This window comes from Monodelphis domestica, chromosome 1, assembly GCF_027887165.1.
Source record: "Monodelphis domestica isolate mMonDom1 chromosome 1, mMonDom1.pri, whole genome shotgun sequence".
In the NCBI taxonomy this organism is placed as follows: domain Eukaryota; kingdom Metazoa; phylum Chordata; class Mammalia; order Didelphimorphia; family Didelphidae; genus Monodelphis; species Monodelphis domestica.
Genome location: NC_077227.1, coordinates 513,180,727 through 513,195,409, shown reverse-complemented (window position 1 = coordinate 513,195,409; position 14,683 = coordinate 513,180,727). Strand labels below are relative to the sequence as shown.

At 38.6% G+C, this 14,683-nt stretch overlaps 1 protein-coding gene across 26 annotated transcripts in view; it reads right to left on the bottom strand.

Moving 5' to 3' along the window:
* Positions 1–9,500: 9,500 nt before the first annotated feature.
* Positions 9,501–14,683, bottom strand: part of NCOA1 (nuclear receptor coactivator 1) — a 250,903-nt gene continuing 245,720 nt past the window's right edge. For 17 of the 26 annotated variants that reach the window (XM_056813110.1, XM_056813109.1, XM_056813105.1 and 14 more), the window contains one exon: positions 9,501–11,861. In XM_056813110.1, the coding sequence (XP_056669088.1) occupies positions 11,691–11,861 (171 nt within the window). In that variant the 3' untranslated portion in view covers positions 9,501–11,690. Of the gene's footprint in view, positions 11,862–11,946; positions 12,004–14,683 lie in introns of all 26 variants that reach the window. The other 9 variants (XM_056813117.1, XM_056813115.1, XM_056813114.1 and 6 more) reach the window with 5 other exon arrangements.

The following is a 14,683-nucleotide window of genomic DNA, read 5'->3' as shown; positions in this document are numbered from 1 at the left end:
AATGCTACCTTCTTATTTGTCTCATTAGCCCCCTTCTCTCATTTGCATGTCATCACTCGAGATCAGAAATTCATTACTTCTCTCACCTATAATGAGTTAATTCTCCTTCACCACTCCAAACTATCATCCACAGAACTGCCAAAACACCTGATTTTTCTAAAATTCTATTCAGATGCTCGAGTCCTTTGATTAGTTTTATCAAGGTCTGATGTATGTACATTAAGGACTATAATTACTTCAATTTCATTATTGTTTATGCAAATTGACTAGTGTTTACTTTAAGTATTTAGATGCCATACCATGTGCATATTAATTATTTTGGTAATTTCTTTAAGGATAGTTTTTATGTTTTCTCTCTTTTAATTGTCTGTTTTTATTATTAATTTTTTTGCACTGAAGCAAAGCATAGTAGATTTTGCTCTAGTTCCCTTATATTAACTTTTTTTTGACACTCATGTTTTTAGATTCTACTTTCTAATTTACTCTGCTACCCCTCTATTTTATAGGTGAATTTATTTCAAATTTACATATAATTATGATTGCTAATTATTCCCCCAACCCATCCTTCTATACTTTTTTCTCAATTGGCCCTTCTCTTGATTTTCTATTCCTCACCTTCATACTCCAACCTCTGAAGATGGAATTTGTTTTGTTCATGACTAATCATTCCCTAAGTTTGTCCTGCCTTTTAATTCTGATCCCTGTCTGATTCTCCATTGGGTCTAATATATTTTACACCAAACTCATGTGTTTATGTTCAATCTCCTTATTTTTGGTTCAACTTAAGGTGAGATTTCATATTTAGCCTGCTCCTCCACCCCTTTCTCCATGTTTGTACACCCCCCTTTAAAAAAAAAAAAAGAGACATAAGCTTAATCTTCTTACCCCTTTCCTTCTTAATATGTTTCACTTATGGTTAATTTTTCCATTCTGATTTTCAGTTTTGGTGGATAATTTATTCTTGGTTATGTGTAGCATACCAGATATATTAGCATCTTGAAGGTATGATTGGTGTATTGATATTGTATCTTATGTGTTCATATACCAGACTCATGGTCATGTTACTTATTGATTATTGTATTTCCAAGTCTTCAGTACAAAGGACAAAAGAATTCCTGAGCAGGACAATATTTGCCACAGGGTCCTAGCTCACACCTTGTTAGACCACATTCCTTACCAAGTCACATGTTTGATTAACCTCCTCCTCTTTGATTATGTGATTGTCAATTGAGCCAATGTTAAAACTTTGCCATGTCACATGTTCTTTAGCTCTCTCCCACTCCACATTCCTAAATTCTCCAATTAAGGTTTGGGGACATGTGTAGAGCTCTCTCTCAATTCCATCAGAGGGACAAGCATGATGGAGCTTATATATTTATGATTTTTTAAAATTTAAAACCCTTACCGACTGTCTTAGTTAATACTGTGTATTGGCTCCAAGGCAGAAGAGTGCTAAGGGCTAGGCAATGGAGGTTAATTGATTTGCTCAGGGTCACACAGCTAAGAGGTGACTAAGGTCATATTTGAATCCAGGACCTCCCATCTCTAGGCCTGGCTTTCAATCCACTGAGATACTCAGCTGCCCCCTCCATGGCTTTTTAAAAGAGGTTTTTAGCTAATTTGATGCTTCTTAGACTATTGATATCTCCTTGACATTGTTTCTAGCTCAGTTGCTTTTGTTATGATATAGTTTACATTTTCTGATTTTTTTCAGTCTTTTTATTTAGTTTTAGTTTTTCTTGTTGTCTCATGTGAGTATAAAATTTCATACTTATACTTATTAAATTTTATCTGCTCAGATTCAGCTCACTATTTTAGCTTGTAAAGATCTTTTTGGGTCTTGATTTCGTAATCCAGTGTATTCTTACTCCTAGCTTTTTATTTTTGCACATTTGTGTATTAATGATGCCTTTATTTAGGTCATTAATAAGCAACAAATGGCATAGTGCAGATCATTAGAGATGAGATGTCTGAGTATAGAATTTTTTTGCCAATTTAATTAACTTCATTTATAAAATTAAATTAAATCTACTTTAAAAGTATATTTCATGAGGTATATTATTGAGGTATAGTCACAAATCAATCTTGTATTTGATATTTTGTTCACAAACTCAAACTGATCTTATTTCATAGCTAAATCAAATCAAGATTATGATATGTTTACTGACCACTTAATTCAGAAAATATTGAAAAAAGACAAAAATACTATGTGGGCTGTATATAATTATTAGAGCTTTATTATAGATAGTAATTAAAAGTCAAAGAGAACTAACCATACAAATGTAAGGCAGAAATAGTAGAAGTCCTTGGGATCATTTGTTCTGTGTAACAAACAAAGCATTTTGGTGACCTGATCAGGTCAATAAAATGAGCCTTGGATGGATGAACCACTTGATCTGTGTTCATGTTCTTCCATCCCTTCCCCTCTTTGTACTCCTAGGCTCCAGATGAAGCTGCCCTGATGGCACTGGCTGAGACACTGAAACAGAACAACATTGACTACATGCTGTGGCTGGAGCAACCAGAAAACATTGCTACCTGTATAGCTCTTCGGCCTTACTCAAAAGGGGAAGTGAACCCACATTTGAGGAAGTTCAAGTTACTGAAGTGACCATCATCTGTGAGAGCTGTTTTGGACGAATGGGATCCAGAGACTACATGCAAGCTATCTCTTAGCATTTCTGCAAAAACTATGTCAATAACTCATTGACAAACCCACATTTGCCCTCAGTACTGGCAATTTCTTTAAAGGTAGTTGCATGCAGTTTAATTTTTAGTAAATTTTCACCAATAAACAATTCCTCTTTCTGTGAAGGTAGGAACTATGGGTGAACAACACCAGGTTTCTGCTGATTATTGCATCACTTTGTGACTTGGTCAGGTGCTTATTGCTCCAGGGAGCTCTTTCTGTCTGGGTGGCCTTTAAAGTTTGATGTGAATAAGGAAAGAAGGAGCTGCCTCTAGTCTTCTTTTTCAAGCAGCAACTAATTATAATGAGGATAATAACAGATTCATGCAGTACTTTTAACATTTCAAAGCAGATCATAGGATTTAGATCTGGAAGATATCTTAAAACTTAAATCAATTCAGTGATCTTCCTTTCTTTTTTGTGCCAGGGACTCTATTAGTAAGTCTGAAACCAGTGAACCCATTCTCAGATTAATGTTTTTGATTGCATAAAAAAAAATACAGGATTACAAATGAAACCAAGCATGTTGAAATTTAATTAACAATATATATATATTTTTAAAGTCCACGAACTCAAAAAACCCTGATCTAACCGAAATCCTATCATTTTATAATGGGTTAATAGGCTCTGAGGATTCAGGCAACTTGTCCAGAGTCATACAGTAACATTCCAAATTCAAACTGAGGTCCTCTGTTGGCAGACCTAATGTTCTTTTCCCCACCTCTGCTACGGTAGTGTATTCATGTACATTTTTCATTTGATTTTGTTCTTTGTTGATAAAAATTTCATGTATTTAGACTCTCAGTGGATGACTCCCCCAAATAAGTTTATATTCCTATACCTGAGCCTTTATTTCCAACTGTCTCCTATATATGTTTATGTGTGTATATATATATATATATATTTTTTTTTTTTAATCTTACCTTCTAGCTTAGAATTGGTCCTAAGTCTTGGTTCCAAGACAGAAGAGCGATAAGGGCTAGGCAATTAGGCTTAAGTGACTTTTTCCCAGGGTTACACAGCTAGAAAGTGTCTGAGGCCAAATTTGAACCCAGATCCTCCCTACTCCAGACTTACCTCTATATCTGCCAAGCCATGTGGATATAGAGGCCAATATTGTTAGATTTTAGACTACTTGGAGAGAGCTAAAGTAAAAAGACCAGGAAGTTAGGAAGGGGCAGGTTGTGATGAAGGGATTTAAAAGCCAAATCACATTTTATCAATTGATTCTGGCATCACTGGAGTTTACTGGATAGGGAGGGAGCAGTGACATTGTTAGACTTGTGCTTTTAAAAATCCGGTCACTTTAGCATCAGAGTAGAGCACGCCCTAGGTTGGGGAGAGGCTTCAAGCAGGGAGACTAACCAGAAGCCTCAGATAATAATCTAGGCATGAGAGCCTTCACCAAGGGTGGTGGCTGTGAGTGGAGAAATGGGGATGGATGTGAGAAATGTTGCAAAGGTCGAAACAAGACTTGGCAACAGGTTGTATACATGGAATGAGTGAGAGAAGTTCAGGATGACACAGCCTGCATGGCTGGAAGGGGATAGTGTTACTTGAGAGAAGGTTGGGGGAAAAGATGACATGTTGAGTTTGAGATGCTCATAGGTTATAGTATGGCTAAGTTGGAGCAAAGGTGAAGATGATGCACTGACGGATCAGGATGTTTGAGGAAACATCAACATACATCGAAGATCCTGTAAGGGGAGAGGTTGGGGTGTGGGGTGTAGAAGACTAAATGAGAAAGGAAAAAGAACAAATAAAGAGAATGGCATGTAGTTATTAGTGGTGTCTGAGTAGGGTGATAAAGCTGGATGGAGGCAACTTGGAAGAAGAAAAGGAGAGAGGTAAAGAGGGAGGAGGCAAGGACATCCACTCACAATTCCAGAAGATATTGCCTGGGCTCACTGAGGTGGCTCAGGCAGCTTTGTAGTGGCTGGCCCCTTCTGTGGGGGCCAGGTAAGTGCCAGAAGAAATACTAATAATTGCTTATACTTACATGGCATTTTAATGTTCAAAAAATGTTTTATGTGTACTGTTTCCATTTGAGTCTCACAATAACCTTGTGAAACAGGCAATATAATTATTAGTCTGATTTTTGAGATGGGGAAAAAAACTCAGAAAGCTTAAGTGACTTGTGATGTGACCATGGACAATTTAAACCTGCACCCTCTGGCTCCAAGTTTAGTTGCTCTTTTCACCCTTGGATTGATTAATGCTATTGGCCACTAACATGCCAGCTTGGAAGGATTCTAAAAACTGGCATTTATTTTTATATGTTGGAGACCCCATCTTAGATTTTTGCTGCAAATCCTTCTTTTGACTAAAGGCAGATCATAGCACCTTGCCTTTCCCTCTCTCTCCTACCACAGGCAGTTGGTGGTACAGGAGATAGCATTGAGTGTAGAGTCCAGGCAGGTCCGAGTTCAAATCCAGTTCAAGGCACTTTTACTAGCTGTATGGCTCTGGGCAAGTCACTTTACCTGTTTGTCTAAGTTTCCCCAACTGTAAAATGAGGATAATACTGGTACCCATCTCACAGGATGTTTGTGAAGATCAAATAAGGAATTTGTAAAAAACAGCACATGGTAGGTGCTGTATTGAAGGAGGTCAGAACAATCTCCCTCTGGGGGCCAGGGGTAAAATCCTGCCCAAGTCAGCCTAACCGCTGGCCAGACACTCCCTGCATTGTGAAAACCCACAGCCTCTTAGCCAGCTACAACTGCTGAACTGAAATATCCTGTTATTCACATCATGATCCTCCTATGCTTATGCTATAAAAGATGTTCCCCCAGCGGAGCCAGTGCGGCTCCTTTGGAGCAGCCCTAGTATGGTAGTGCGCTAGACTTAAAGGTGATCCCTTGCTTACTTGCATGGTCTCCGTGTCTCCATTCCTGGGGGATTTTCTCGGACCCTACAATATAAATGTTTATTCCTTACCCCCCTCCAATTCACTGAAAAGCATTACATCAAGTGTTCATTCTCTTCTAGGAAAGAGAGAAGTTTCTGACTGGGATAGATTACTTATGTAATTACAGCAATTTCATTTTAGAAGGGCTCTTGGAGAGCCATCTCTTCTTCCAAGTTCAACGTGGGTGCCATCTCACCTGCACATATTTTTCTCTCCTCAGATATTTCTAGGGTACTTACCCAGGCTTTCTCTTTTGTATCATATGATTGTTATACTTCGTATTATGTGATTTCTCTGCTCTGGCTAATGACTTCTGAGCACCAATGGAGAAAGCCATAGAAAAATGACTTCACCCACAACAGATTTATGGTATATATCCTTGCCTGGGTCCTTTTTGCTGCTCAACACTTTGTCTCATTTGTTCCTCACAGTCACTACTAAAAACTTTTTTCTTTGTGTACTCCCAATAATACTACATACAGATGCTCTAGCCTCTTCTCTGGCAATAAGGCCATTGGAGGTGAACTTTCTTGGCTTCCTTCCTCCAGTCCTTAACACTCAACCTGTTTTGCATCGCACAGATCCTAAAAGAGCCATCCCTATTCATGAAGGCTAACCCTGTCTTGGGTCCTTTCCTTCTGCCTCCTCTAGACTTTGTTTCTTCTCTTCCTTTGCCACCAGCTCCTTTCTCTCTGCCTACAAAGGTACTCAGTTCTCTCCATTCTTAATGCCTCTTTACGAGCCTTTTACTCCATTCAGCTACTGTTCATCTTTTTCCCTTTTCTCATTGCTTATCTTTAGGTTTATGCCCACACCATTCTACTCTGCTTACTCTATTAGAACTTGTTAACAACTTCCCAGCTGCCAGATCCAGTGAACAGCCCTTCCTGTTACTGAATTCTTTCTTTAGCTCTGCAGTATGAGAGTATCTGTTCTTACCCTTCAAGGTCTCTTTTGACATTTTCTCCCATGGCAGTCCTATTTCTCCTCAGAACTTCTACCAGATAGATCCACCCCAGAACTCAGAATGCCTTCAATACATTCTTTATCCCTCTTTATGTCTCGATAGTCTTCCCCTTGCCTGTCTTATTCTTCTTCAGACAGACATTCTACTTTATAAATGACCTAAAAATCCAAATGTTTGGGGCTCCAGCTGCCTTCCGGCCACTTCCACATATCTAAAACTCAGATGTATAAAACAGAGCTTATTTCCCCCCCTCAAATTTGCTTATTCTGCCTTCCTGATATCTGTTGGAGGCACTGTCATTCACCCAAACTGCCTTGTTAGGAACCTTGGGAATTCTCTTCAGCTTTTCTCAGTCACCTTTAATATCAATCAGTTAATAGTCCTGTTGCTTCCATTTCTTTAGCATCTCTCATATTTGGCTTCTTTTCTAACCCTAATCCAGCTAACCTAATATAGGCCATTACCACCCACCTGGATAAATTATTGTATTAATTCAGATTTTATTGTTTCCCAATTTTTCTTCCCACCAGACTATCTGAGACACAACTGATCTTTTTATCTGGTCCTCTCACTCCTCTAACCAGATCTTATGTGGTTCATCCTTTCCCCCTGAGTAAAGGTAAATTGTGTATCTGATGTACAAAGCCCCACTCCTCATTCTTCTCCATGTACTTATGCTTCAGCCAGACCAGATAATTTGTCTCTGTAACACTATAGTCTTAATCTCTGTGCTTACTGTTTAGGCCTGGAATGCCCTTCCTCTACCCATTGAACCCTTAGTTATCTTTTAAAACACAACTCCCCAGTTGGCATAATTTTCAGGTCATTCAGACCTAATATAGCACTTCGTTACTATAACTGAAAAAGTAATTGGGGGGGGAGTTATTTGTGTTGGTGTCCTATCTATCCCCTGGCTAAATTGAGCTTGAGAGGATGTACTGTGTCACTGCTAAACTTTCTATCTCTGCTAGCACCTGGCAGGGCCCTATACAGAATAGGTACTTTATAAACATTTGCAATGTTTTCTGATTTCTATTTTCCATTTCAGTTTTCTGGCAGCTAGAGGTCCTATGTCTCTTTTCATCTTTGTCCCCAAGGATAATACAGTATTCAATTAGTAGAGTCTAACAGTAGCAGAACCCTGGAGAAGTGATTCAATCACTCAGTTCATTTCTTTCTCTATTAAAAAGTCCACCTTGCCAAATTAACCACATGGAATTGCCCAGATCAAATAAGATAACAGCAAAGTAACTTATAAAAGATGTTGCTGTTACTAGTTACTCCTCTATCTTATAGATGAGAAACCAGAAGCCCATTGCTTAAGTTACTCTGCAAGCAGTAGTGTCCTTTCTGGCACCAAAGGGACTTTCTGGCTTACTAACCCTAGACTGGTCCCAAGATAGAAGAAGGGGATAATTGATGGGCAACGCCTATGTTCCCCTGGTGTCTTCCCAACATCCAAGAGATGAGGTATGTCTCCAGTGAGGAACTTAGGGGGAAGTGGACAGGAATTGTACAGAATGGTGGGGAATGCATGTGTCATAGTCTGTATCACTGGTAAAGTGAGGTAATTATGTTTGGGTGTCTTAGAGTCCAGGGGACATTGCTTCTTATTAAGTTGGCCATCTTTAAGAAAAAATTCTCCAAAACCATTGGTGGCATCAGTCAGTGTGAAGATGGCATTCTTTGTATATATCATTGAATTCTTTATAGATCCCTAAGGATCTTTTTAGTAATGGAAATGAAATATGCATTTCCTATGGCCTGGGAAAAGGAAGTTCAGACTAAAAGAAAGGATCCTGAATGAAGCATTTCTTAGCCATTTTCTCTGAATGAAAAAATGGGGATATAAAAGGGTCTCTCCTAATCCTTCAGGGGTGGAGTTATCCCAAATATACTTTACTGTACTGGAGCTGGTCTTTTCCATAGTTATGTTGCCTGAAATAGATGATCATTAATCAGATTTTCTTTTCTTGTGGCAGTTTTCTCTTTGTTGCACAAGATAGTGCATTAGGGTCCACCGAAATGGGTTTGGGACACAGTCCTCAGAGGTTCAGATTCAGATATAGGCTCAACCTTCTCAAGAGTAATTTTCCTCAAGAGTAATCAACCTTCAAAAGAGTAATCTCCTCAACCCTTTTCAACCTCTACCTTCTACCCCTCAAATCTCGCCCCTGATACTCATGTGGACTTAACTCCCAGAGATACTTACTAATTGTGGAATGAAATATTTGACTCCTTAGTTAGAATGAGAGGTTCCCAGGGATTCAGGAGGTTTCATAGCCTCTTGAAATTACATAGGCGTATGTTCCTGCCATGGCTTTTTAAAATTATGTAGAAGTAGTTTCATTTCTGCTAGGTTTTGGCTACCTTCAGTAAAAAAAAAATGAGCATAATTTTATACTTTGGGTGGGTGGGGGGTAAAGGTAGTATAGTTGCTAAACTCACTTCCTCTTGCTCCTCCAATAAGTTTCTTTAAAGTTTAGAAAGCAAAATATACATTGGCAAATGGGATGCGAGTAAAAGCAATTATCTGGATATAGCATCACCTGTGTCTGAAAACATCAAGGTTACTAAACAATCTCATAGTGATATCTGGATTAATATTGGAAGTGAATCAACTTTTCTCATTTTAAAGATGAAAATAGTCTGGCCATGGTGACAAGGAAATGAGAACTCTTTCTCCTGGATGACCCTTCTCAGAGTTTCTGCCATGAGGACTAGAATTTTTATTTTGAACCTTCTTAAAGTTAACAATTTACTTCTTAGGAGAATTCATTATTACTTTCTCTTCACTGGTCTAGACTTTTGATATCTCTGTACAATTTTCATTTCTTTCTTGATCTATTGTATAGGCAACCCCACACTGTCGGTAAACCAAGGTCCGTTCTGTGGCTAAAAAGTGATTTTCCTGTGGAATGATAGAAGTGCCATAGATGCAAGCAATTTTATTTTCCTCAAATTTAGCAATCATTTTAAACTGTACAAACATAAAACAAACAGTGCAACTATAAAAACTTTTAAGGTGACATGCATACTTTAAGGTGCAGCTGGGTTGGGATGGGGGAGGTGCTGTCTCATGTTGGCATCTTCTGTATTCTCTACCTTTTGTCCTAATTCCTTATACAAAAGCAGTCAGCCAGGAAACTTCACTTGGAATGCTGAAGTGAGAGTTGAACACCCTGAAAGTCTGATTGTACATCTGTATGTGACAAACAAAAGAGAAAAATCTCCCTTGCCTCCACTCCAGGGTAATAGGGCAATGAGATGGAGTTATAATAAATAATGTGAGGTTGGACAGTCAGGCTGGGAATGAATGGATCAAAGATGATGTTTATGAAGAATTTAAGGAGGTTATATTTGTAATTGAGGATTTATTTCTGTCTTAAGGTTGCTATCCATTTTATTTAGCTCTTGATCTTTTCATATATTTTCTGGACAAATTATTTTCTGTATTAGGTGAATATATTTGTAAGTAGGGAGAAGTGGATAGGAAAAAGGGCAGGGGCTAAGAAAATGGTTTCTTCTTTAATGGTGGAGTCTATGTTCTTTGTTCTTAAACATTTTTCATTTGCCCAGAATGCAGAGGTAGTAGGGGTGGAGAATCAGGTTTTATCATTTGTTGGCCCAGGGAAGCTGGCGATGCCACCTCTGGTTTCACAACACCATTCTCAAGCTTTCCTATTCTCACAGTGAAATTTCTAAAGGCAGAAAATGGGTTCATTTGGGTCCCTTATGGGAGAGGGAGGGATAGCAGAAAGGGATAAAATTAGCCCTGTAGCAGGAGGTAGATTTTTCCCAGCCTGATATAAAAACAATTATGTCCGGATTGATGGTAATTCAAATCTTAAACTTAAACCTGAAAAGAGAGGATTTCTTTGAGGACTAATTTTTCCCTTTGTTCAAAAAGCCTATGTAATTTTAACATTTATTCATAAGAATAGCTTCTAGTACAGTTCTCTGGAACAAGTCAGTTCGCCCCATGGGACTCTTCAATATAGCATTAGCTATTGGTCCCCCTTGAGGGAGGGGACGGCACTTTCTGGCAGTGACATTATTGGTTGTAAATTCTAAAGTAAATCCATAAATGGCATCACAGTTATTAAAATATTGAAATAGTTAGCCAAATGTTTCAGAACTGCAATTCAATCAACAAGTTATATTTTACACACACAAAATTTAGAAAAATCAAGTGTGATATTAAAAGCATAAAATTAAACAGAAGGAAATAAATTTCTACAAGAAACTGGAAATATTTACAGGGAAATTTTAAAGGGCAGAATAAGCTGCTTAGATCATAGAATTTACTTTTATTTTAAATAACTTTAGCTACCTTAGCTGTTAACACAATAAAAGCAGAAAGAACAGACTGCCTTTTTTCCACATTTAATCAGAAAAATTTATCTACAATAACTGAAAGACCTTGCCCTTTGTCCTTCCCCAACCCTTCAAAAAATTATTGCATTTCCCCCCAAACTGTACTTTTTTTTTTTAATCCTTTGCAAATGTACACATTTCAGCCTCGACTGCTAGAGGCACCTTGATTTAAACCATCTTAAAAAACGGAAAGGGGAGGAGGAGGTGCAAAATACTTTCTTGAAGCCAACAGACATAGAATTGCTAGAAGCTGATTGTACACACAAGCTGCCTAGGGGTGGGATAGGCTTTACAGAAAGATGACAGCCTTTTGTAGTTGATCTTTTTTTGCTGAAGGGGTGCAGGGCTGCCAAGCCCTTCCTCTGCAATGGGGTCAGAGTCAAATCCAGCTGAAATGGAGTTTCTTTCTCCACTTGGAACTTGTCATCTGGTTCTCCTCCAAAAGCCTTCATTCAGATAAGAAGCCAATGACTGATTATAAAAATAAGAACAATTAAATTTGGCTCAAGAAATCGATTGTCCAACTGTCCTGCCGCGTTGCTCTCTCAATAAACAAGGCCTTTACAAAGCAAAAAACACCTCCCCAACCCTCAGCAAAAAACACCCCCCCCCCTTTTTTTTGCTCCAAATACTACGACCTGAAGAATGGCTGCGGATTGAGATATCAAAAATCTCAGAAAAATATATAATATATTTGTATATCTCTGTATGTCTATTAATTAAATTTCACATTCCTTTAAAAGTGGTTATTCAGTCAGTAGCTGCTGAAGGAGGCTCTTCTGCTGGGCCTGGGGGTTCTGCGGACCTGATGTGGGTTTTTGAGATCCCAGGGGCCCAGGCTGGTTCAGGTAAGGGTCCCCGCCTACCAGATTCACTGTACACTGGACGTCGGCGAACACCTGAACCTGCTGCACCTGCTGGAACACAAACAAAAGCTGTGTTGAGACAGAAGGATCGGCCCCCCCGGCTCATGAGTGCGTACTACTTGAAGTGGGAACTCACTAGAGCATTCCTCTAGTCTGTAGTCACCACAGAGAAGAACTCTTCTGTCTTCTTGTCCTACAAAAAGAAAATTGCTGCACTCATTTTGCTCAGGGTTCTAGAAAGTTTACACTTTAAAAATAAAACCAAAATTGGAATGGCCAAGCTGCCTATGGGGTTGCCATCATTACTGCAAATGAACATCATCGGTAATACTGGCGTAATGGGGAAAGCCCAGTGTCACAGACTGGGGACCAAGTGGTGGTTTGTTTTTTATTTTTGTTGTCTAGGCAAATGGCTTAAAAGCACACATTACAAATTAATCTACCAGGTATCTCCAAGTGGAGTTATTCTACTGTGTCATTGCAAGGACACATTCTTGTCATGGAGAAACCACCATGGGTCATACATCAAAGGACCAGCAATACCAAGGTTAACTGAGAGAATAATTATTTTGTTTAAATTTTGTGTCACTATAAAGTTTCTTGAAATTATTGTGGAAATACAGGGAAATAGCATTGAATTATCTCAAGTCAGGAATATGGGCTTAAGTTACTTGTAACTAAATGCTTTTAAAAGATGACATTTTTCTTGTTAGACCAATGTGCCATTATATCTCATTAGGGACATACTGGTTTGTTAATAACATTTTGCATAGCCATATATCAACAGGTCATGCCTGCAAGTTTTCCTTAGGTCTTTGCTACCCTTACTGAGTAAAATGAATTTGCTTCAAACTGTAATGAACACTTTCTACCTTGTCTCTGCACCATCCTGTTCCCTGGACTGTTACAATCCTCCTTCCCTGCTTGCCCTCTTTACCAGTGAGGTTTACCCTGAGAGCTATCTCAAAATTTAAATTATCCTTGGCTGAGGCTCATCTGGTTTGTCTATTCCAGAGCCTAATGGAGCAACTGAAGCATTATTAGTAAAAGCAGCATAAACTCACAAAGACTAGTTTTGCTTTCTTTTCTTATACTCTCTGTTCTCCTAATACATCTTAAAAAAAAACCCTCAGTGGTTCTCATTAGCTGTTTGTGTATTTTCTTTATTCTCTAGAAATCTATACTCTTTCCTTTCCCAGATCCACTTCCACCTCCACTTTCAATTCAATTCAGAACACTTATCTGCCAGATCCTTTGATGAAAAAACTACCTAAAATAGTGTCCTCAAGAAGCCTATAATCTAGAAAGGGTTGGACCCATACACAGATAATTATGACATGTTAGATTAAAGTGGTATACATGGGAAGAGAGCAAGCAAAAAGGCAGGGGAAAATCAAGCAAGATTGGAGATTTAGGGAATGAAGGAGGTGATCTTGAATGGACAGATATAGCTTTATTGTTCTAAGAATGGGACACAGCATGTAAAAATGCATAGAGGTCAAAAAGTGGTATGAAACTGAGGTACATTAAGCCATCTGATTTGGCTAGAGCAGTGGTTCTTGAATTTTTTGGTCACAGGAGGCCTTTATACACTTAAAAATTATCAAGGACCCCCCCAAAAAAGCTTTTGTTTATGTGGATTATGTTTATTGATATTTACTGTATAGGAAATTAAAATGTCTTATTATGAAAATTGTTTTGTCTTTGAAGAGCCCCTGAAATATTTTTGGAAATCTTCAGGGGTTCCCAGATCACACTTTGAGAACTGCTAGGTTAGAGCACGAAATGTAGGAGAGCAGAGCAAAATGGAGCTGGAGAGCTTTAAATACTAATAAATAAGAGAATTGGTATTTTAATTTTTAGGCATTGGAGAGCCATTAAAGTTGTTTTTAATAGGAGAGTGTTGGAGTCAGACTTGGGTTTTAGGAATACAGCTTAGTTAGGAAGCTCTGTAAAAGATGGGCTAGAGAAAAAAAAGACTGGAGGAAGTCCTTGACTGTTCCTCTGCCCTGCATACACATGGCACAGGCTACAAGAATGACAAAACTGTCATTCCCCTTATCATATTTATCTCCTCTTGTCTTTGTTTTCCATTCCCACTCTTACCACTTGAATTCAGGTTCAGATTCTGACTTAGGACTAATAAGTTAGCTTTGACCTTTCTACATTTAGTTTCTTCTCTGTTCTAATCCATCCTGTTCACTAACATGAAGTGAAAATATCTAAGTCATCCTGTCACTTCCTTACTCAACAATTTATGGGCACAGGACTTAAAAAAATCCAAATAGGTTAACCTGTACATCTATCTCCTTTCCCCTCATCTCTCTCTAGCCTAGCCCCCTGTCTATCCCACACTCCATGCTTTAGGCAGATGGCTTCCCTGCCTCCAGAATGTGCCTCACACATACCTACTTAATTGCCTTTACATTCATCCCATAGCATCTGCCCAGCTAACTCTCATGGGTCTTTTAAGATTCAGCTTAGTTTTGCACCCCTTCCATGAAGGTTGTCCTGACCGCCCCAGAAACTAGCGAGTTCTTTCTCTTCTCAAAAAGCACTTACCATCCCTACGGTTCATTTGGTATTTAACATTTATTACCTTCTTTGGCTTTTTCACCTTTGGATAAATGTGTCTTATCTCCCTAGTTAGATTATAAGCTTCCAGAGGGTAGGGACTTATTCTTGCCCTTTGTAATCTCCACAGTGCAAGCCTAGTACCCAGCACACAGGAGGTACACAATATGTTCATTCATGTGAATAAAACCACAGGTGGTCCCCTCTAAATATGAACATTACTAGTGTGCATGTTACAAAAATGACCAATTCAAAAATGTTGAGCTGGTTCATACAATTAGTACTTGCAGATGGGTCTG